The 15503-nt window shown below is 44.6% G+C and overlaps 1 protein-coding gene across 4 annotated transcripts in view; it reads right to left on the reverse strand.

Moving 5' to 3' along the window:
• Positions 1–15503, reverse strand: part of MTCL2 (microtubule crosslinking factor 2) — an 87650-nt gene that overhangs the window by 46654 nt on the left and 25493 nt on the right. For all 4 annotated transcript variants that reach the window (XM_083443956.1, XM_083443957.1, XM_083443958.1 and 1 more), the window contains exon 3: positions 8090–8248. In XM_083443956.1, the coding sequence (XP_083300082.1) occupies positions 8090–8248 (159 nt within the window). The remainder of the gene's footprint in view (positions 1–8089; positions 8249–15503) is intronic.

A 15503-nucleotide genomic window follows, 5' to 3' on the forward strand; every position in this document is an offset into this window, starting at 1 on the left:
GGGTTCAGTGCATCAGCCTATCTGCCACCCTTTGTGTCAGAGAAGAAGCCGCCTATGTGGTCACAGGGGATACCACATTTGTCTTGGGAGTGTGGAGACCTGGGCTTAAATTCCAGCTCAGCCAGGGATTCATTGGGCAGAAAGAGGTACGCCGCCATCACCAAGCCTTATCCCCCCACCAGCAAGTCTGAAATAAAACACAAATTTGCTGTGGTTTTGATTAGGATTATACTGTCATGGAGAATAGGGCTATCAGTGACTGCTAGCCACTATGGCTATCTTCTAACTCCGCTGTTGGAGGTATGTCTCTGGATGCCAAGTCACTGGGAATCGTAAGCGGGTAGAGGTGCTGCTCTGCTCCGTTCCTTCTTGCAGGTTTCTCACAGGCAGCTGGTTAACCACTGTGAGAACAGGATGCTAGACTAGATAGGTCATTGGCCTGATCCAGCACAGCTCTCCTTATAAGATATCTGATGCCCTCAAATTTATTCTATTACTAGGTAAGACTATAGCTCTTTGCTGGGCCAGCTTTTGAGGCTTCAAATCTTGTAAATACTTGCCAATAAAAGGTTTCTCCTTGCCTAATTTATGTCTCTCTTCTGCCTCCTAACAAGCACCTCCTCACTCCGCAGGAGAGACGGAATGCAGCCAGTGCTATTAAAAAGCTCGCTATAATGAAAAGCTGGTCTGCCGCTCCCACCCTCTAATACCCCCACAAAGCGTTCAGTAAACCAAGCAGGGAGATACGCATCAATAAAAGTCATAACACAGGTCAGAATGGTGCCCCTTGGACGCCATTCTGTCCACACATAGTGAGCCAAAAATATTCAAAAGCTGGTGCTACAGCTCCATAGCCAAGAAATGCAGCTGTGAAATGTGAGCCGCTGCTTGTGCCAGCGCTCAGAGATCCAGGCCACTCCTATTAAGGACAAACCTATTCTTCAAAAGCCACGGCTTCTCTCAGTGGCTTGGCACACCCTAGACAGCAAGCTGGAGGTCCAAGGGAGGGATATGGAGACAGCAGCACCCGAACAGTGCTGCTTGATCCCATCTCCAGTAGAAATCCAACACATTTGCACCACAGCAGTAAATGATCCCTGATGAGGTTGGTGAGCCAGCCATTCCAGTTCCCACCCTTCCACACAAGCAAAAAAAAACCCCAAGCCAGTGATGAATTTCACCACAGCCAAGAACACACACCCAGCAAGCTGCCTGTGAGATAGAGGCTAGCTGGCTCTGCTTGCCGGACAGACAAATTTGGGGGGTCCCTTCTGCAGCGGTCTAAAATTCCTTGCAGTGTTTTAGCACTTCCAACCTCCACAGACTATAGCAACCCATTCTGGTGGTCTCCACTCAGAGCTACAGGTATGCAGTGGTCATATTTTTCTGTAAACTGCCTAGAGTGGTTTGGTTTTTTTACAACCAGCAGTGTATAAATTATATGAAATAAGTCCTAAATAAATGCATGCTTTTATGATTCATTTATTGGACAAAGGACCCAGCATTCTGAATACCTAGCTCTTAAAAGCTGAAGAGTTTACGAATAATGCACAGGGTAGTAGAAGAAGGGGTCAGAGGATTTCCAGTGGTCAGGGGGTCATGACCTTCACCATGATTACCAAAAAGCACAATGATGCAAACAAGTGATCATGTGCAATGATGCAATTTTTGAAAGATAAAGAAAGCAAGAGAGAAATGTGCAAAACGCAAAACAAACTGCAGAATGAAGTTGGGTTTTTTTTGTTTTTTTTGCACAGGACATGGCTCACTATGAGTCAGGAGTCCAATGTTTGTTTTATCACAGAATATGTACAAGTGCAGAGCAAATAGCTGGCTTTCCACAATGAGTGAGGGGTGTAAGAAAAGGAAATGCCCCCCCCCCCATTTTTCCAGGGGAACTTCCTGTCGATGGACATGCTGCATCAGCAGTGGAGGACAATATAATAGTTATGGTCACTCTGTCATCACAAGCAATTCCCATGACCAGCATTGAGTTGCCGAGTTGGCTGCCACCAACATAAGCCAAACTGGATCTGGCTGGTTTTATAACTTCTTTGGCTGCCCTGCTGTTTTCAATGCACACCCCCCCCTTTTTTTTTTTTTGCTGCAGTTTGTGCACATTCGATAGCAAAAGCTAACAAATGTGATTAAATGTGACTGCTGCCATGTTGATGCAACCAGACACACACATAAGCTCCCTTTCAGACCCCTCCAGGCTCCAGCATAAACAAGTCTTTCTGAATCCCTCCCCCCTGCAAGACAAATGAAGCCACAGGTGCAAACAGTGCGCGTGACAATTAATTGGCCTTTCCAACACTTATCCAATTATCAGAGATGCTCCCTCCAGCTGGAGAATAATCAGCACATAATCCCCTTAGGAGCAAGCCCCCTCCCACTGCTCAGAAGCCTTCCAGAGGTAGTTTGTGCATGCCCATAGCTGTCAACTTTTCCCTTTTCTTGCAAGGAATCCTATTTGGAATAAGGGGATTTCCCTTTTAAAAAGGGAAACACTGACAACTATGTGCATGCCTGAGCGCCATTCTGTAGGTTAACAGGCAACTGCAAAAGACAATGGATGGGATAACTGAAGCTGCACTGCAGGCAATAGACCCTAAACTGATTGTTCTCTGGAGTCTCCACCTCAAACATGTATTGAAGAAATGCAACTGCTCCAAGTTTGCACCTAGCTGGTTTCTTCTTAGAGCAGACTAGAACGGTGGTGCACTTGGAACCATTGCCAGGGATGATGGTATAAATAGGCTGCTGAAAGGTGTGAATATCCTAAGGGAAGCCAGCTGGATTTCATCGACAGCCATCACCCAAATATTTGTGCTGCCTGCACTTTAAAAAAATGTAAGCGATTCAATGCTGAGTCCCTAAGCCTAGAAGAAGAAGCTTCCCCTCCCCACCCACCAGCATTTGAAAAAGGAAGCTGCCTTACCTGCCCACTGAAAAAGGAATGCATTAAAAAGTAACAGGTTAAAAGGGAGCCTACCCAAATAAATGATCAACCTTTGGTTAAGTTGATAAAAATATGACAAACTGACCCCTTCATGCAATACGGAGGGGGCTGCTTGTGTCTTAATGAACTTGTTTCCGATGACACACAAGAATCTTGGGACAGCTGCATATTGTGGCAGGTCACTGAAAAATTGCAAAACATAGTAGCTGCAGAAAATCCAGGAGAAAGTATACCAATTTTTTGGAAAGAACAAGAATGTTTATCGCCAAAGACTGGAAGGGGAGAGAAAACCCCAACGAAGGAGGAATGGCAGATAAAATTGTTTGATTATTTGGAACTTGCAAAAATGACAGAAACAATCAGGAATCAAACAAACCAAAAGTTTATAAAGGAATGTGAGTGTATTTTAAAAAACATTGTTCCCAACTAAAATCTTTAGTATGCTTGGATTAATTTTCGCAGATTACATGATTAATAAATAATGTATTGGCTATAACATAGATTATGATAAAGAAGAAGAAGAAGAGGAGGAGGAGGAGTTTGGATTTGATATCCCGCCTTTCACTCCCTTTAAGGAGTCTCAAAGCGGCTAACATTCTCCTTTCCCTTCCTCCCCCACAACAAACACTCTGTGAGGTGAGTGGGGCTGAGAGACTTCAGAGAAGTGTGACTAGCCCAAGGTCACCCAGCAGCTGCATGTGGAGGAGCGGAGACGCGAACCCGGTTCCCCAGATTACGAGCCTACCGCTCTTAACCACTACACCACACTACACATAGTAAAAGGGGAGGGGGAGAAAAAGGGGGGGGAAGACCCGCAGTGAGGTAGATGGAAGTCACCTGTAAAAAGTAGAAGACTATTTAGTCAAGATTTAAGATCCTGAAGACATATGGTGCTGAAGATTTTCATTAAGTATGGGCGTTTCTTCATGATCTTTTTTCTGTGTATTTTGAGTATCTTGTGTTGTTTTGAAGATGAATTAAATACTTGTAATATCTAATGAAACTAATAAAAAGCATTGTTTGTTTGTCTGTCTGTCTGTTTGTTTGTTTTGCAAAACAGGGATTCTGTGATTAGATATTAAGTCAAATGCCTCTTGGCAAGGAAGAAAACAGAAGGTGAAATTGGTGCTTGCGCTTGAATCCTGCCAAGTCCCCAGCAGGCTAGGGATCGGCTCCCTTCTCCCTCCATTGAAAGACATAGCAGCTAGATGATGCAAAGTAATCTCTTCGTCTTCCCAGGAGGTGCCAGTTCTTGAGTACTCCACCTGATCCTAAGGAGGCATCAGACGTTCAGCAGCAATTTGGATTTTGAGATCTTCCTCCTCTTGCCTTGCTCTTCCAGTTTCCTGGCTTTGCTTCAGCCACAATGCTTAGGAGTACAGTCATACCTTGGGATAAATACGCTTCAGGATAAGTATTTTCGGGCTGCGCTCCGCGGCGACCCGGAAGTAACAGAGTGTGTTACTTCTGGGTTTCGGCTCTTGCGCATGCGCAGACGGTCAAAATGACATCACGCGCATGTGTGGAAGCGGCAAAACGCGACCCGCGCAGTCGCGTCTTACATTCTGTTCAGAGTGCGAACGGGGCTCCGGAACGGATCCTGTTCACATCAGATGCTTTTTAAACAAGACCGCACACCATTCCAGAGCTATAGCAGTGCCTTGGGGAACCTACTGAAGAGCTTTCCAACGTGATCCAGAAAGCCAACATTCTCATTTTTCAAGATATATTCCAGGGGTGGAAGAAGAGGGAGGCATGGCAGCAAAAAGAAAAACTGGGCTGCAATGTGTTCCAGTCCTTCACTTTCACAACGAAGCAGCTACTACACCCTCTCCCTCCCTCCCTCCCTCCCTCCCTCTGTGTGTGTGTTTGTGTACACACACACCATCCAAGTCATCTGTATGCAACACCAACTGTTCGGGTTTCTGTGTACTCACATCATGTGACTCCAGTCTGGCATGCTGGCCACAGGACAACCCTCTCCTCGCCTTCATCACCCATCTCACACTGACAGCTACTGCACTTATTTTCACTTGCTATTCAGATCATGCACACAGACTGCTCAGAAACCAATCTCATGCCCATTAGTACTGCCTGCTGTGTGGATGGGCAGACAGGCTGCCTAGAGAACAATAGGCAAAGAGAAAAGCTGCAAGTCCTATCCAATATTGTTACGGAGGGCTGAGGCTTCTAAGCTGCCCTTGCGGCCATTTGCACTGTTCTGAAATTTGTCCTAGGCATTACTGCAGGGATTTACAGGTCCACTTGCACCCACTAACATTTCTCCATACAGCTGTGCAAGTGGATACAGAACTTCAGGAATAAAAAATTTAAAGTGTAGAAAAGGGGTTCCAGCAGCCTGTCACCATGGCTGTGGTCAAGGAAACGGCTGTGTGTTCCCTATGCACACACCAGCCTTTCTTCATACCCACATTTATAATTGCATATTGGAAATTGTCAATAAGAGCCTGTTGCAAGTCTGTTAGCCATTCACATGATTAGGGACAAACCCCCATGTATCTGCAAAGAGAATTGAAGACTGAGAGAAGGCAAGATGCCGCAGTAGAACCAAACTGCCCACTAGCAGCAATTCTAAGTCAGGGCAAAGAACTATTATTATTATTATTATTATTATTATTATTAAAATTTATATACTGCCCTATACCCACAGGTCTTAGGGCAGTTCACAGGATAAAATCGCAATATAAAAACACAAAATACATAATCAAAATAAAAACAAGAACAACCCAATAACCTCCCGCAATTAATCAGGGAGGGAAAATAGAATTTCACACACACACACACACACACAATATCTGTAATAAAACATATAAAAATAAGCACCCATCAGGTATCATCAAGGAGCAGATTAATAGATCAATTTAACTGTCTTTCAAATCAAAACATTTTAGCCATTGGGTTTTTTCCAATTGCAACGATTCAAAGATGCTCTTTGATCCAGTGGATCAAAGCGTACAACATGCAGAAGGGCTGGCTGGGCATTTGCTATGTGTTAGTTTTATTTGCTAGAAGATTTAAGTTCACACAGAAACAGCACTGCAAGTGCAACGGAGTACTGCTCCGGAAGGGTTTAGTTTTATAGAAAAAAGGTAATATCAAGGTATGCCAACTTTGGGCTAAAAAAACTGGTCATTGTATTTTTTAATGCAGAATGAATCAGGATAGTAAAGCAAAGGAGTTTGCCTGGCCTGACTCCAACTAGGGTAATTCCATGTTGCAGACACTTAACTCTTGCTGTGACTGCAACTGGAAACCAGATTCCTTTTGGCCTACTGCCCTGACCTCACACACAGTTCCATTCTACACCACATTTTTGGCAACCTTGTGAGCACCAAGAACTGGTTGCTCTCCCTTAAGATAATCCTGTAGGGAGCTATTGAACATGCATGTTTTGTCAGCTTTGCTACCTAGCACTTCAGCAAGCCCCAACTATTTTATGTTACACTGCCACTTTCCTGCAGTGAAGTGCCTAAATACAGCATCATTAGAACTATACAGCATAGTGGTACCAGAAGACCGTTATGCTGAGAGACCAGAAACAGAACCTGATGCCAAGGAGATTGTTAGTGGTCTGAGATCCATTCATCTACACTTCCATGACCCCATTTGACTGCAAGTCATCAAATGGATATGAGAAGTGCCTAAACTATACATAGTTTCTCTTGGAGGAAGCAAGGATATGGCACATTCCAGCTGCTAGCAGCCATCACAAGAACCCAAAGGGCAGACATGAAAACGATAAGACCACAATGTGTTTTAAATGGCTAGCCTAAAGCTATTGATCACCATCAACCACAGGTCAATACTCCATTTTGCTTTGTTCTTCCTCGACTTTGTAGGAAAGGTTGACTATACGTAGTTCTCTTTTACCGCTTGCATTTGATTTCCCAGAATTGAAATTACAGCTTCTATTCAATTCCAATGATTCATAATGTAGAGTCCAAGAGAAGCCCTCCCTTCCTAAAGAACCTCAGCTTCAATCATCTGGCTAGGATGCAACTAGGGGATATGGTACTGCTCTTATCTGGAGGACAGTTCCCAGAACATGATGCTGGAGAACTGACTCTTGGCTGCATGGCCACTAGCCTATGGTGTTCCTTGAGGCTTCCTTTTGCTTCTGTTGCTGTTTAATATCCACATTAAAACACTAGCAGAGTTGTCTGTGGATTTGGGGTTGGGTGCCATCAGCATCTCACTTTTTCAGCAGATACCAGGGAGGTGGTAGAAGTTCTGAAATGTTATTTGAGCGTAGTTGCAGGCTGGATGTGAGCAAATGTGTTATCCAGACAAGATGGAAGTGCTGTTGTTTAATAGGAAGACTAGTTCAGGATTAGGTGTACAGCCCATTCTGGATGGAGTTGCACTCTGCTTGAAGAGTCAGGATCAGAGTTTGAGGGTGCTCCTTCATCTGGCATTCCCCATAGGACATTTAGCTGGAATGTAAACCCAGGGGTAAGCATCACCTATGTTGCTCCACTCACTTCTGCCTCTTTTCATCACTGGTAATGTGGCCCCAGAAGATTGCCTGTTAGAAAATGTGACTCTTAGGCTGAAAGAAACACAAAATACCCCTGTCCTAGGCACTCACAGATAGCCACTGCAGCAACTTTGTACATCTTTGGCTAGTGCCCCAGCCCTTTCCTGGAGATCAGCTACACATGCCTTGGTCACACTCAGATTAGATTACTGTAATGTGCTCCATGTGAAATGGCCCATTGAAAGTGTATTAAGGAGAGAAATAAAAGAAAGGGGGGGGGGGGAGAGCCAAAGATACAAATCTTTGTACTGTGCCAGTAGATGTGTGCAAATTTGGAGAAACAGTCTTAGGGAGCCTTAACAAGCAAGCAACTTGATGGTCATCCAAGTTCATGTATTTTGCATGTTTCAGCCACTTCCCAACACATGTTTAGAACACAACTTACTAGTAGAAAAGAGGTAAGCAGGAGACCTGGGAAGATGTAATGTTGTAGATTCTATATGCCTTGAGCAAGTCACTCCTCCTCAGCCTAAGCTAATGCGTGGACTTGCTGTGAAGCTGGAACACTGATCAAAGCTCATTGGGGAAAAAGAGAAGATAGAAATGCAATCCCTTAGGATAGTACTTACCTCCCGTAGCTTATCCATCTCATTCTGCAGCACCTGCTTAGCCAACTCACTCTCAATGAGCCGTTGGCGCAAGTCCTCATTCTCATCCTCCAACTTAATCCGTTTTTTCTCGACTGTCTCCAGTTCATTATGGAGCCTCACAGAGACATCTTTGGCTACCTATAAACACAGCAAAAAGTAATATGAGGTTTGGTCCTCAGATCTGATGCACAAGTTAATATTACCAGCAGTACTGACATTGGGCTTTAGATTCTATTTTGATCAGGGCTATATATCCCACCTGACTGTCCCTCTTCCAAAATCCTCACTGGCATTTAGCTTTCCCAATCTATTTAGAAAGAAACAGATTTTCTTCCAAAATGCATGCTAACATTCAAAATTGCTTAAGCAAGAACTATGGCTTGCAGCGTAAAATTGTAGCTAAGCATTTTGCAAAGATTTCATTTTTAATCCTTTAATTCAAGTTGTACCAGCATAACTATGTTCGAGATATGAACTGAAACAAGAGACACATTTTGCAGGTCCCTCCCTCCTCTTATGTGGCCCAAGACTTTATTCTTAATGAAGAATACAGCCATCTTGGGAACACAGCATGGCTTTGTACATTAGAAGCATGCACTGAAAAAGGAAGCAAAAGTGATGCTATCGTACAATAGCAAAAGGATTTGTGCAACTCTTCATAAGGGAGCACAAGAGTTGTGCCTACACTGAATATATACATCTTGCCATCTTTGCACAAGAACCAGAAGTATGGAGAAAACCAAATCCTCTTGAATCTCTCTTCTTTGTAGTAAACGATGAACCTCCTGTTATTCAGCAGCATTATGGTGTATGCTTTGCTGCACAGCCCCCCCAAAATCAGAACTTTCACAAAAGTTCTATGCCCTTATGTCCATGATCTTATGCCCAATGGTTCTTTGAATGCCAGCTTCTCTAGATACAGAAGAGGGAATAACTGTCACATACAAGACTCAGATGCCAGTCACTTCTGAGTTTGTTCGCTGTGATGGCTGGCAGGTTTTAGATGCACATCAGCAAGTTTCAGAAACTGTGCAAAATGGGAATTAAAGGGAATCTAGACACATTTAGAAACACCAAGGTCACCACCTAATAATTCTCTGTGAATCCACAGGCATAGAAGTGAGAACAAGTTGGTGGTGCTACATTATCCTCTCGGAGCTTTCCCTATTGAACCAGGATAGATTTAAAAAAAAAAATGTATTGAACTGAAGAGCATGCATCAAATATGAAAGTTACAAACAGGTTCACTAAAGTCAATATTAATGGTGCAATGGGTAGTCTAGCAATTACAGTAGCACCAGCCATACCTACGGTTATGTGAGGATATAAAAAAAAACGTAATTCTCTATCATGGGTGCAGAAGCATCAAATAGGCTTTGCCACTGGCACTTAGACATGTCAGACTCAGATTGTGCGACCAAAGTATAGCCAGGAAGAGCATTCAGGAGGGAAAAGGTAAGTCAAATGCCAAAGCTGTAAAATGGGAAAGAACACAATTCATGTGAATGTGTTGAGCAGACTGAATAATACTGAACTTAAACTATTTGAGACTCAGGATTCAGACTTTCAAAAGAAAATGTAAAACATGGGGCATGGTAGAGCTTTACTGTCTGGGGCCAGTGTGGTGTAGTGGTTAAGAGCGGTAGTCTCGTAATCTGGGGAACCAGGTTCACATCTCCGCTCCTCCACATGCAGCTGCTGGGTGACCTTGGGCCAGTCACACTTCTTTGAAGTCTCTCAGCCCCACTCACCTCACAGAGTGTTTGTTGTGGGGGAGGAAGGGAAAGGAGAATGTTAGCCGCTTTGAGACTCCTTCGGGTAGTGCTAAAGCAGGATATCAAATCCAAACTCCTCTTCTTCTTCTGTCTGTTCCATGGAACAGTCATGTAACACTGAATTTCTCTTAATATGGGGCATATCTCTTAATGCATCTGTAGGCACAGGAAGTAGTTCCACAGTCCTGATGACCTTATGTTCACAAACATTTTCCAGCAAATCCCAAGCAATGAATTCTGGTCCCCAGGGACCCTCTGGGCTTGACCTCTTCTGCAATAAAGCTCTCACAATATGGCTTTATCTGATAATTAGGGTCATAGGTAGTCCTTTATCACAGTCCAAGGAAAGAGGAGAGGTTCTTCACTGGGAAGGAGGAAATTAACTTTACAAAAAAAGAACTTTTGCAGGGGGTGGGGGAAGCAAGCAAAAGACCAGATGGCAAAACATCAATATCTAATTTCAAGACCCTCCGCAGTGTGTGATCCCAAATAAAATAGGGGTACGGACCCTGTATGGAATCTCTAGGAAGCACCACTGAGCCTATATAAAACTTTAGACTGTATGCTACCAAACCTTCAAACATAAGTGGGTTTTCCAGCTGCAGGTTGAGTTCTGCTTTCCACACGCCCACACAGCCTTCACCCATTATAAACACATAGCTTCCAATGAATGTTGATTGCCTCCTCCTCTTTTTTAAACAAATATTTTTTCTTTATATTTTCATTTTACAATAAACACAAAACATAAATTTGAATTATTCCACATCATATTTCAACTCCCCTCCCCTCTTTCAGAGGTTACTTACACTTATACTGTTTTTTACTGCAATTCTAAGAAAGGGAATAGCATTTCTGAGACTGACACAAGGGCTAGCCCATCAGTACTGTGCAAAGAACAAGTCTCTGCTGAGCTGAATCCGGGTGTGTGGGTTTTTTTGGGGGGGGGGGGAGAGCGTGTAATGAAAATGTTACATGTCCCCAAAAAGAAATGAGAGTCTTTCCACAGCAAGCCTACAGTTAAAATTGCACACACCTATATACACACTTAATACTGGCACTAATACTGTACAGAGGACCTCCTTTGTTTCTTTTGCGTGATGGTAAAGAAACTGCAAAGATTGGAGAAGGCCATTCCATTTATATTCAAGTGTCAGGAGGGGGAACTTCGGTTGACATGTGCAGACAGGGCTTTCTCCCTGCTAGACAGGAAACTGGCATGGGTTTTACACCACAAAGATGTGAAGGGCAAAGGACAGAAACCGAAGGCATTACCAGGGCAATCGTGATGGACAGGGCAGGTTGGAGAGGCAGAATGCTACAATGGATTACAGAAAAAAGCATGCAGTGACCTACAGTGCACATCTGATGCTAGAAAAGTCACCCTGTGTTCCACATTTTGTACTTATTTATACAAATCCCCAGTTGCATCCTGACTATGGGAACTGAAAACTGAGCTAGGAAAGAGGCAAATGGTAGGGCAGCTACTAGCATGGAATCAGCTTAGCCAGAGGCTCCAGCAACACCATCAAGGTTTGGGCCGGGGGGGGGGGGAGTTCCAGTTATTTCCTGCTCCTGCGAGGAAAACACTTGATCATAGCAAATGGTAAGGCAACCAGGAGGCAGCTGTTACAGGGTTCAGGGAAGGAGCAGAGCGAGAAAAATGCACCGTGACAAGCATATGGCAACTATCACACTTCATCTAGCTCAGAAGAGGGCCAGACCATGCAATGACCTCTTTGGAAGAAACTACAGTGGACGCTCGGGTTGTGAATGTGATCCGTGCGGGAGGCACGTTCACAACCTGCAGCGTTCGCAACCCACAGCGTCGTGTCTGCACATGTGCAAAGCGCGATTTAGCGCTTCTGTGCATGCAGGAGCACTGAAACCCGGAAGTAACCCGTTCCAGTACTTCCGGGTTTGGCGTGGTGTGCAACCCAAAAAAGCGCAACCTGAAGCATCTGTAACCCGAGGTATGACTGTAAAGGGTGAATGGCTAAATCAGGGGTCAGCAAACGTTTTCAGCAAGGGGCTAGTCCACTGTGCCTCAGACCTTGTGGGGGGCTGGACTATATTGGGGGGACGACGAATTCCTATGCCCCACAAATAACCCAGAGATGCACTTTAAATAAAAGGACACATTCTACTCATGTAAAAACACGCTGATTCCCGGACCATCCGAGGGCTGGATTTAGAAGGCAATTGGGCCGGATCTGGCCCCCAGGCCTTAGTTTGCCTACCCACGGGCTAAATAAACATTACATTTTGAAAACACAACCTTCTTCTCTGGAAATGCGACATATACTCCTACAACATGTATCAGCTCATGAATCGATAGCTATGGCTATCAAAAGTTCTAACATCCCTAATATCCTCATTATGATGTGATGATGCAGCCGAGATTTAAATCTGCTTGTATATCACTAATTATGGCTATCTAATGTATAAATACAAATGGTAGTGTAATTAACATCTGGAATGTGAACGTGTTTTCTTAATTGTTTTTTTTTAAAAAAAGTGTGAACATGGTTTTAACATTTCAATGTATTTTCACACTTAAACATCTTTTGTTACATATTATAATGTTGCTTTTTTAAACTTTTCTATGTTTCCAGTTAAGGAAATCAGCCCCCAGTCATCACACTCGATATACATAGCATGCGTGGAAATCAGGGGTGGGGAACCTGTGGTCCTCCAGATGTTGCCGGGACTCCCATCAGTCCCAGCCCACATAGCCAACTGGCAGCAGTGATGGGAGCTACAGACAAGCAACATCTGGAAAGCTGTAGGTTCCCCATCCCTGATAAAACTGGACACCATGCACTATAGTGGGGGAGCACGTGTCCCTTGGCCTGTCTCCAGATGGCTCTCAACCCAATTTCATAAGGTTGCTGCAGACCTCTGGCAAAAGCAATCTGTTCCTCCCCGACAGCCTGCTGAGGGAGCAAAGGGGTGCCCCTTGTCACCTTTTAGCTCAGTATAAGGTAGCTCTATATTACATAATTGGCAGGGCGTTGGCCTAAGACTGAGAAAACCCATTTCAATAGCTACACTTAAACATTTGGGCACCTGGGATGTTTTTCTGCCTCCAGGGGTCTAGGCTGTGCTCCTTGTCCTCATTCAGAAGCTCTGGAATGACTAATAGTTTGCATGCAGAAGGTCAAAGATCAAACCTTGACATCTCCAGTTAAAAAGGATCAAGTAGGAGGTGATGGGGGGAAAGACCCTCTGCCTGAGACCCCAGAGAGCCATTCGCAGAGGAGACCATACTAGGCCAGATGGATCACTGATGGTCTGTCTCAGTAGCATGTGGCTTCATATAGTAAAAACATATGTTCAAATACTTTGAAGAACCATGTGTTAAAAAAAACTACAAGCTGTGGAACAAGATGTTATCATTCCCCACACCAAGCGAGAAACCCTAACTGAGTGGGGGTGGGGCATGGGGAAAGGGACTCTCTGTGGCATTTGCAGCCTGACTGGCTCCTGCTAGCCAGGAGGAAAAATTGGAAGGCAGTTTTCCCAACTATGTTGGCTGCACCAAGTCGCAACATGCGTCCAAATCAGGTCCCTCACCAGGAACTAGACTGGCTTTGGATCCAGAAGAGCCATTGCTCTGCTTCCACCCTATCATTGAAACACCCCCATTGGGGAGTTTTATTCCAGCTACTGCTGGCAAGAACACCAATGGCAGCATATATTCCTCCATCATTTCCGTGGGCACAGAAAGGGCCTCCATGGTGGTCAAGTTCCCCTGCCGGTGATTTCTAATCCCTGCCAGCAGTATGGATCAATGGTTAGGATTGCCTCACTCATTCCAGAGTATCAAAGCCTCTTCTCAAAGCTATGGTGATATAAATACTGAGGGGCAGAAGGCATGGAAAGGAGCTGTTTGGACCAGAACTGCTGGCCCTTTATAAAGAAATGGGTTGTGTCCATAAGTAGACCCATTGAAATTGAGGAGCATGAGTAACCTAGGTCCACTGATTGCAATGAGTCTACTCTGAGTAGAACTTAGTTGGCTGCAACCCAAAACCTGCAGCCTTTACAATGATCAGGCAGTAACACCTGCCTTGCTCTGGCCTATTTGCATAAATAAGCTTCTAAGGACATGTTCACTGCAGTTCTCTCTTTTCGAACTAGCTGAGTTGTGGCATACAGGTTAAATCCTCAGTTTGCATTCCTCAAGTTGCCAATTTAAATCCTACTGCAGACGCAGATACTGGCAGACGGAACTGAGCATTGCCAACACGTAGCACCCCCAATAATGGCAGCTGGAAATTTTCAAATGCCCAAAGCTCTAATCAAAAATACTGAGCAAAGCAGTATTGCCCCTCGGGATCGAAACAGGGAGGACAGTAGTGTTTAGTAGGGCAGGATTTCTACTACCTCATTCCAGTGCATGTATCATGATGAGAATACGTTCTGTTGGACCCCAGCGGGTCCAGGTGGTAGCTACATTTACTTTTAAACAACTGCACAAGCATATCCTCTTAATTACAGAGCAGTTAGCGATGGATGCTTGGGTGGAGATTGTCATCCGTCACTTGTGGCATGCTTCATTTCCAGAAACTGCCATTTTCTGGAGCCTGGGGCACTTGGCAGCAGGTTGAGTCCTTTGTTTAAAAGCTTCCATTTGGCTCAATCCCAGGCTTTGCTGAGCTGGGATAAAAGGTACTGCAGCAATGAAAAACCGTTTTGTAGCTGAAGAAGAACAGCATTCCAGTGTAAGTGGAGAGGCTGCTCTCACTGAGTCATGACCAAATACAAGCACAGGTGTTGGCTACAGAGAGAGTTACAAGGCTGCCCCGCAGGGAAATGGCCAGCAGCGCCGGGCATTGATTGCCCTTCTCTCCTCGGATGGGTAGGTTTGAAAACACCTATTTTGTTAATTAAAATTGCTCAACAGTTGATTGCACAGAAAGAGCTGCATACTTTGCCTGCCATGTCTCTATGCAAGTAAAAAAACCCACCTCTACATTTTATTACTATTTTCTCTCTTTTCCCCCCAATCAACTAGAAAGGGGGACCATGCACAGAGTCTGGGACATCCGCCCAGTTGAAAGGCTTGCCCATGTGGATTGACAGCACAAGGGTTGCTTCTCAAATTGCCAGCTCTGTAGGGCCAGGAGATGGCCAACTTCTCACACAGCATACTGCCAGGGAAACTGCCTTCCTTCACTCACTATGAGCACAAAGGATAAAAGACCACAGAATATGTGACCAGAATAAGCAGGGGGATGATAATTGTACCAGCTAAACGCCTCCTGTTTTCAAGTCTATGCACCACAACAGGGGAACTCACACAGAGGCCCCCTGGAAGGGCCAGTGGCACAACTAACTCTGCAGGTGAACTTGCAGATTCATTTTTAATTGTAAAGGGGGAGAACAAAGTATTTGCAAAGAATCGAATTCTACTGCTTAGACAGTTATAAGGCTAGCCAGTGCTATTTGCTTAGGATGTTCATCCAAGTCGCCCCTGGAGAATGTCCAAAGGGTTGGAGCTCTGGAGCTAACATTTCTGCTTTTGTTAATCATGGGGGAAATGCCCCCCCCCCCTCCACAAAGAGCACAACCTTCCCAGTATTTTCTTCCCTCATCCACACCATGCCAGTCGCCGT

The sequence above is a fragment of the Podarcis tiliguerta genome (assembly GCF_965153285.1).
Source record: "Podarcis tiliguerta genome assembly, chromosome: 6".
Taxonomy (NCBI): domain Eukaryota; kingdom Metazoa; phylum Chordata; class Lepidosauria; order Squamata; family Lacertidae; genus Podarcis; species Podarcis tiliguerta.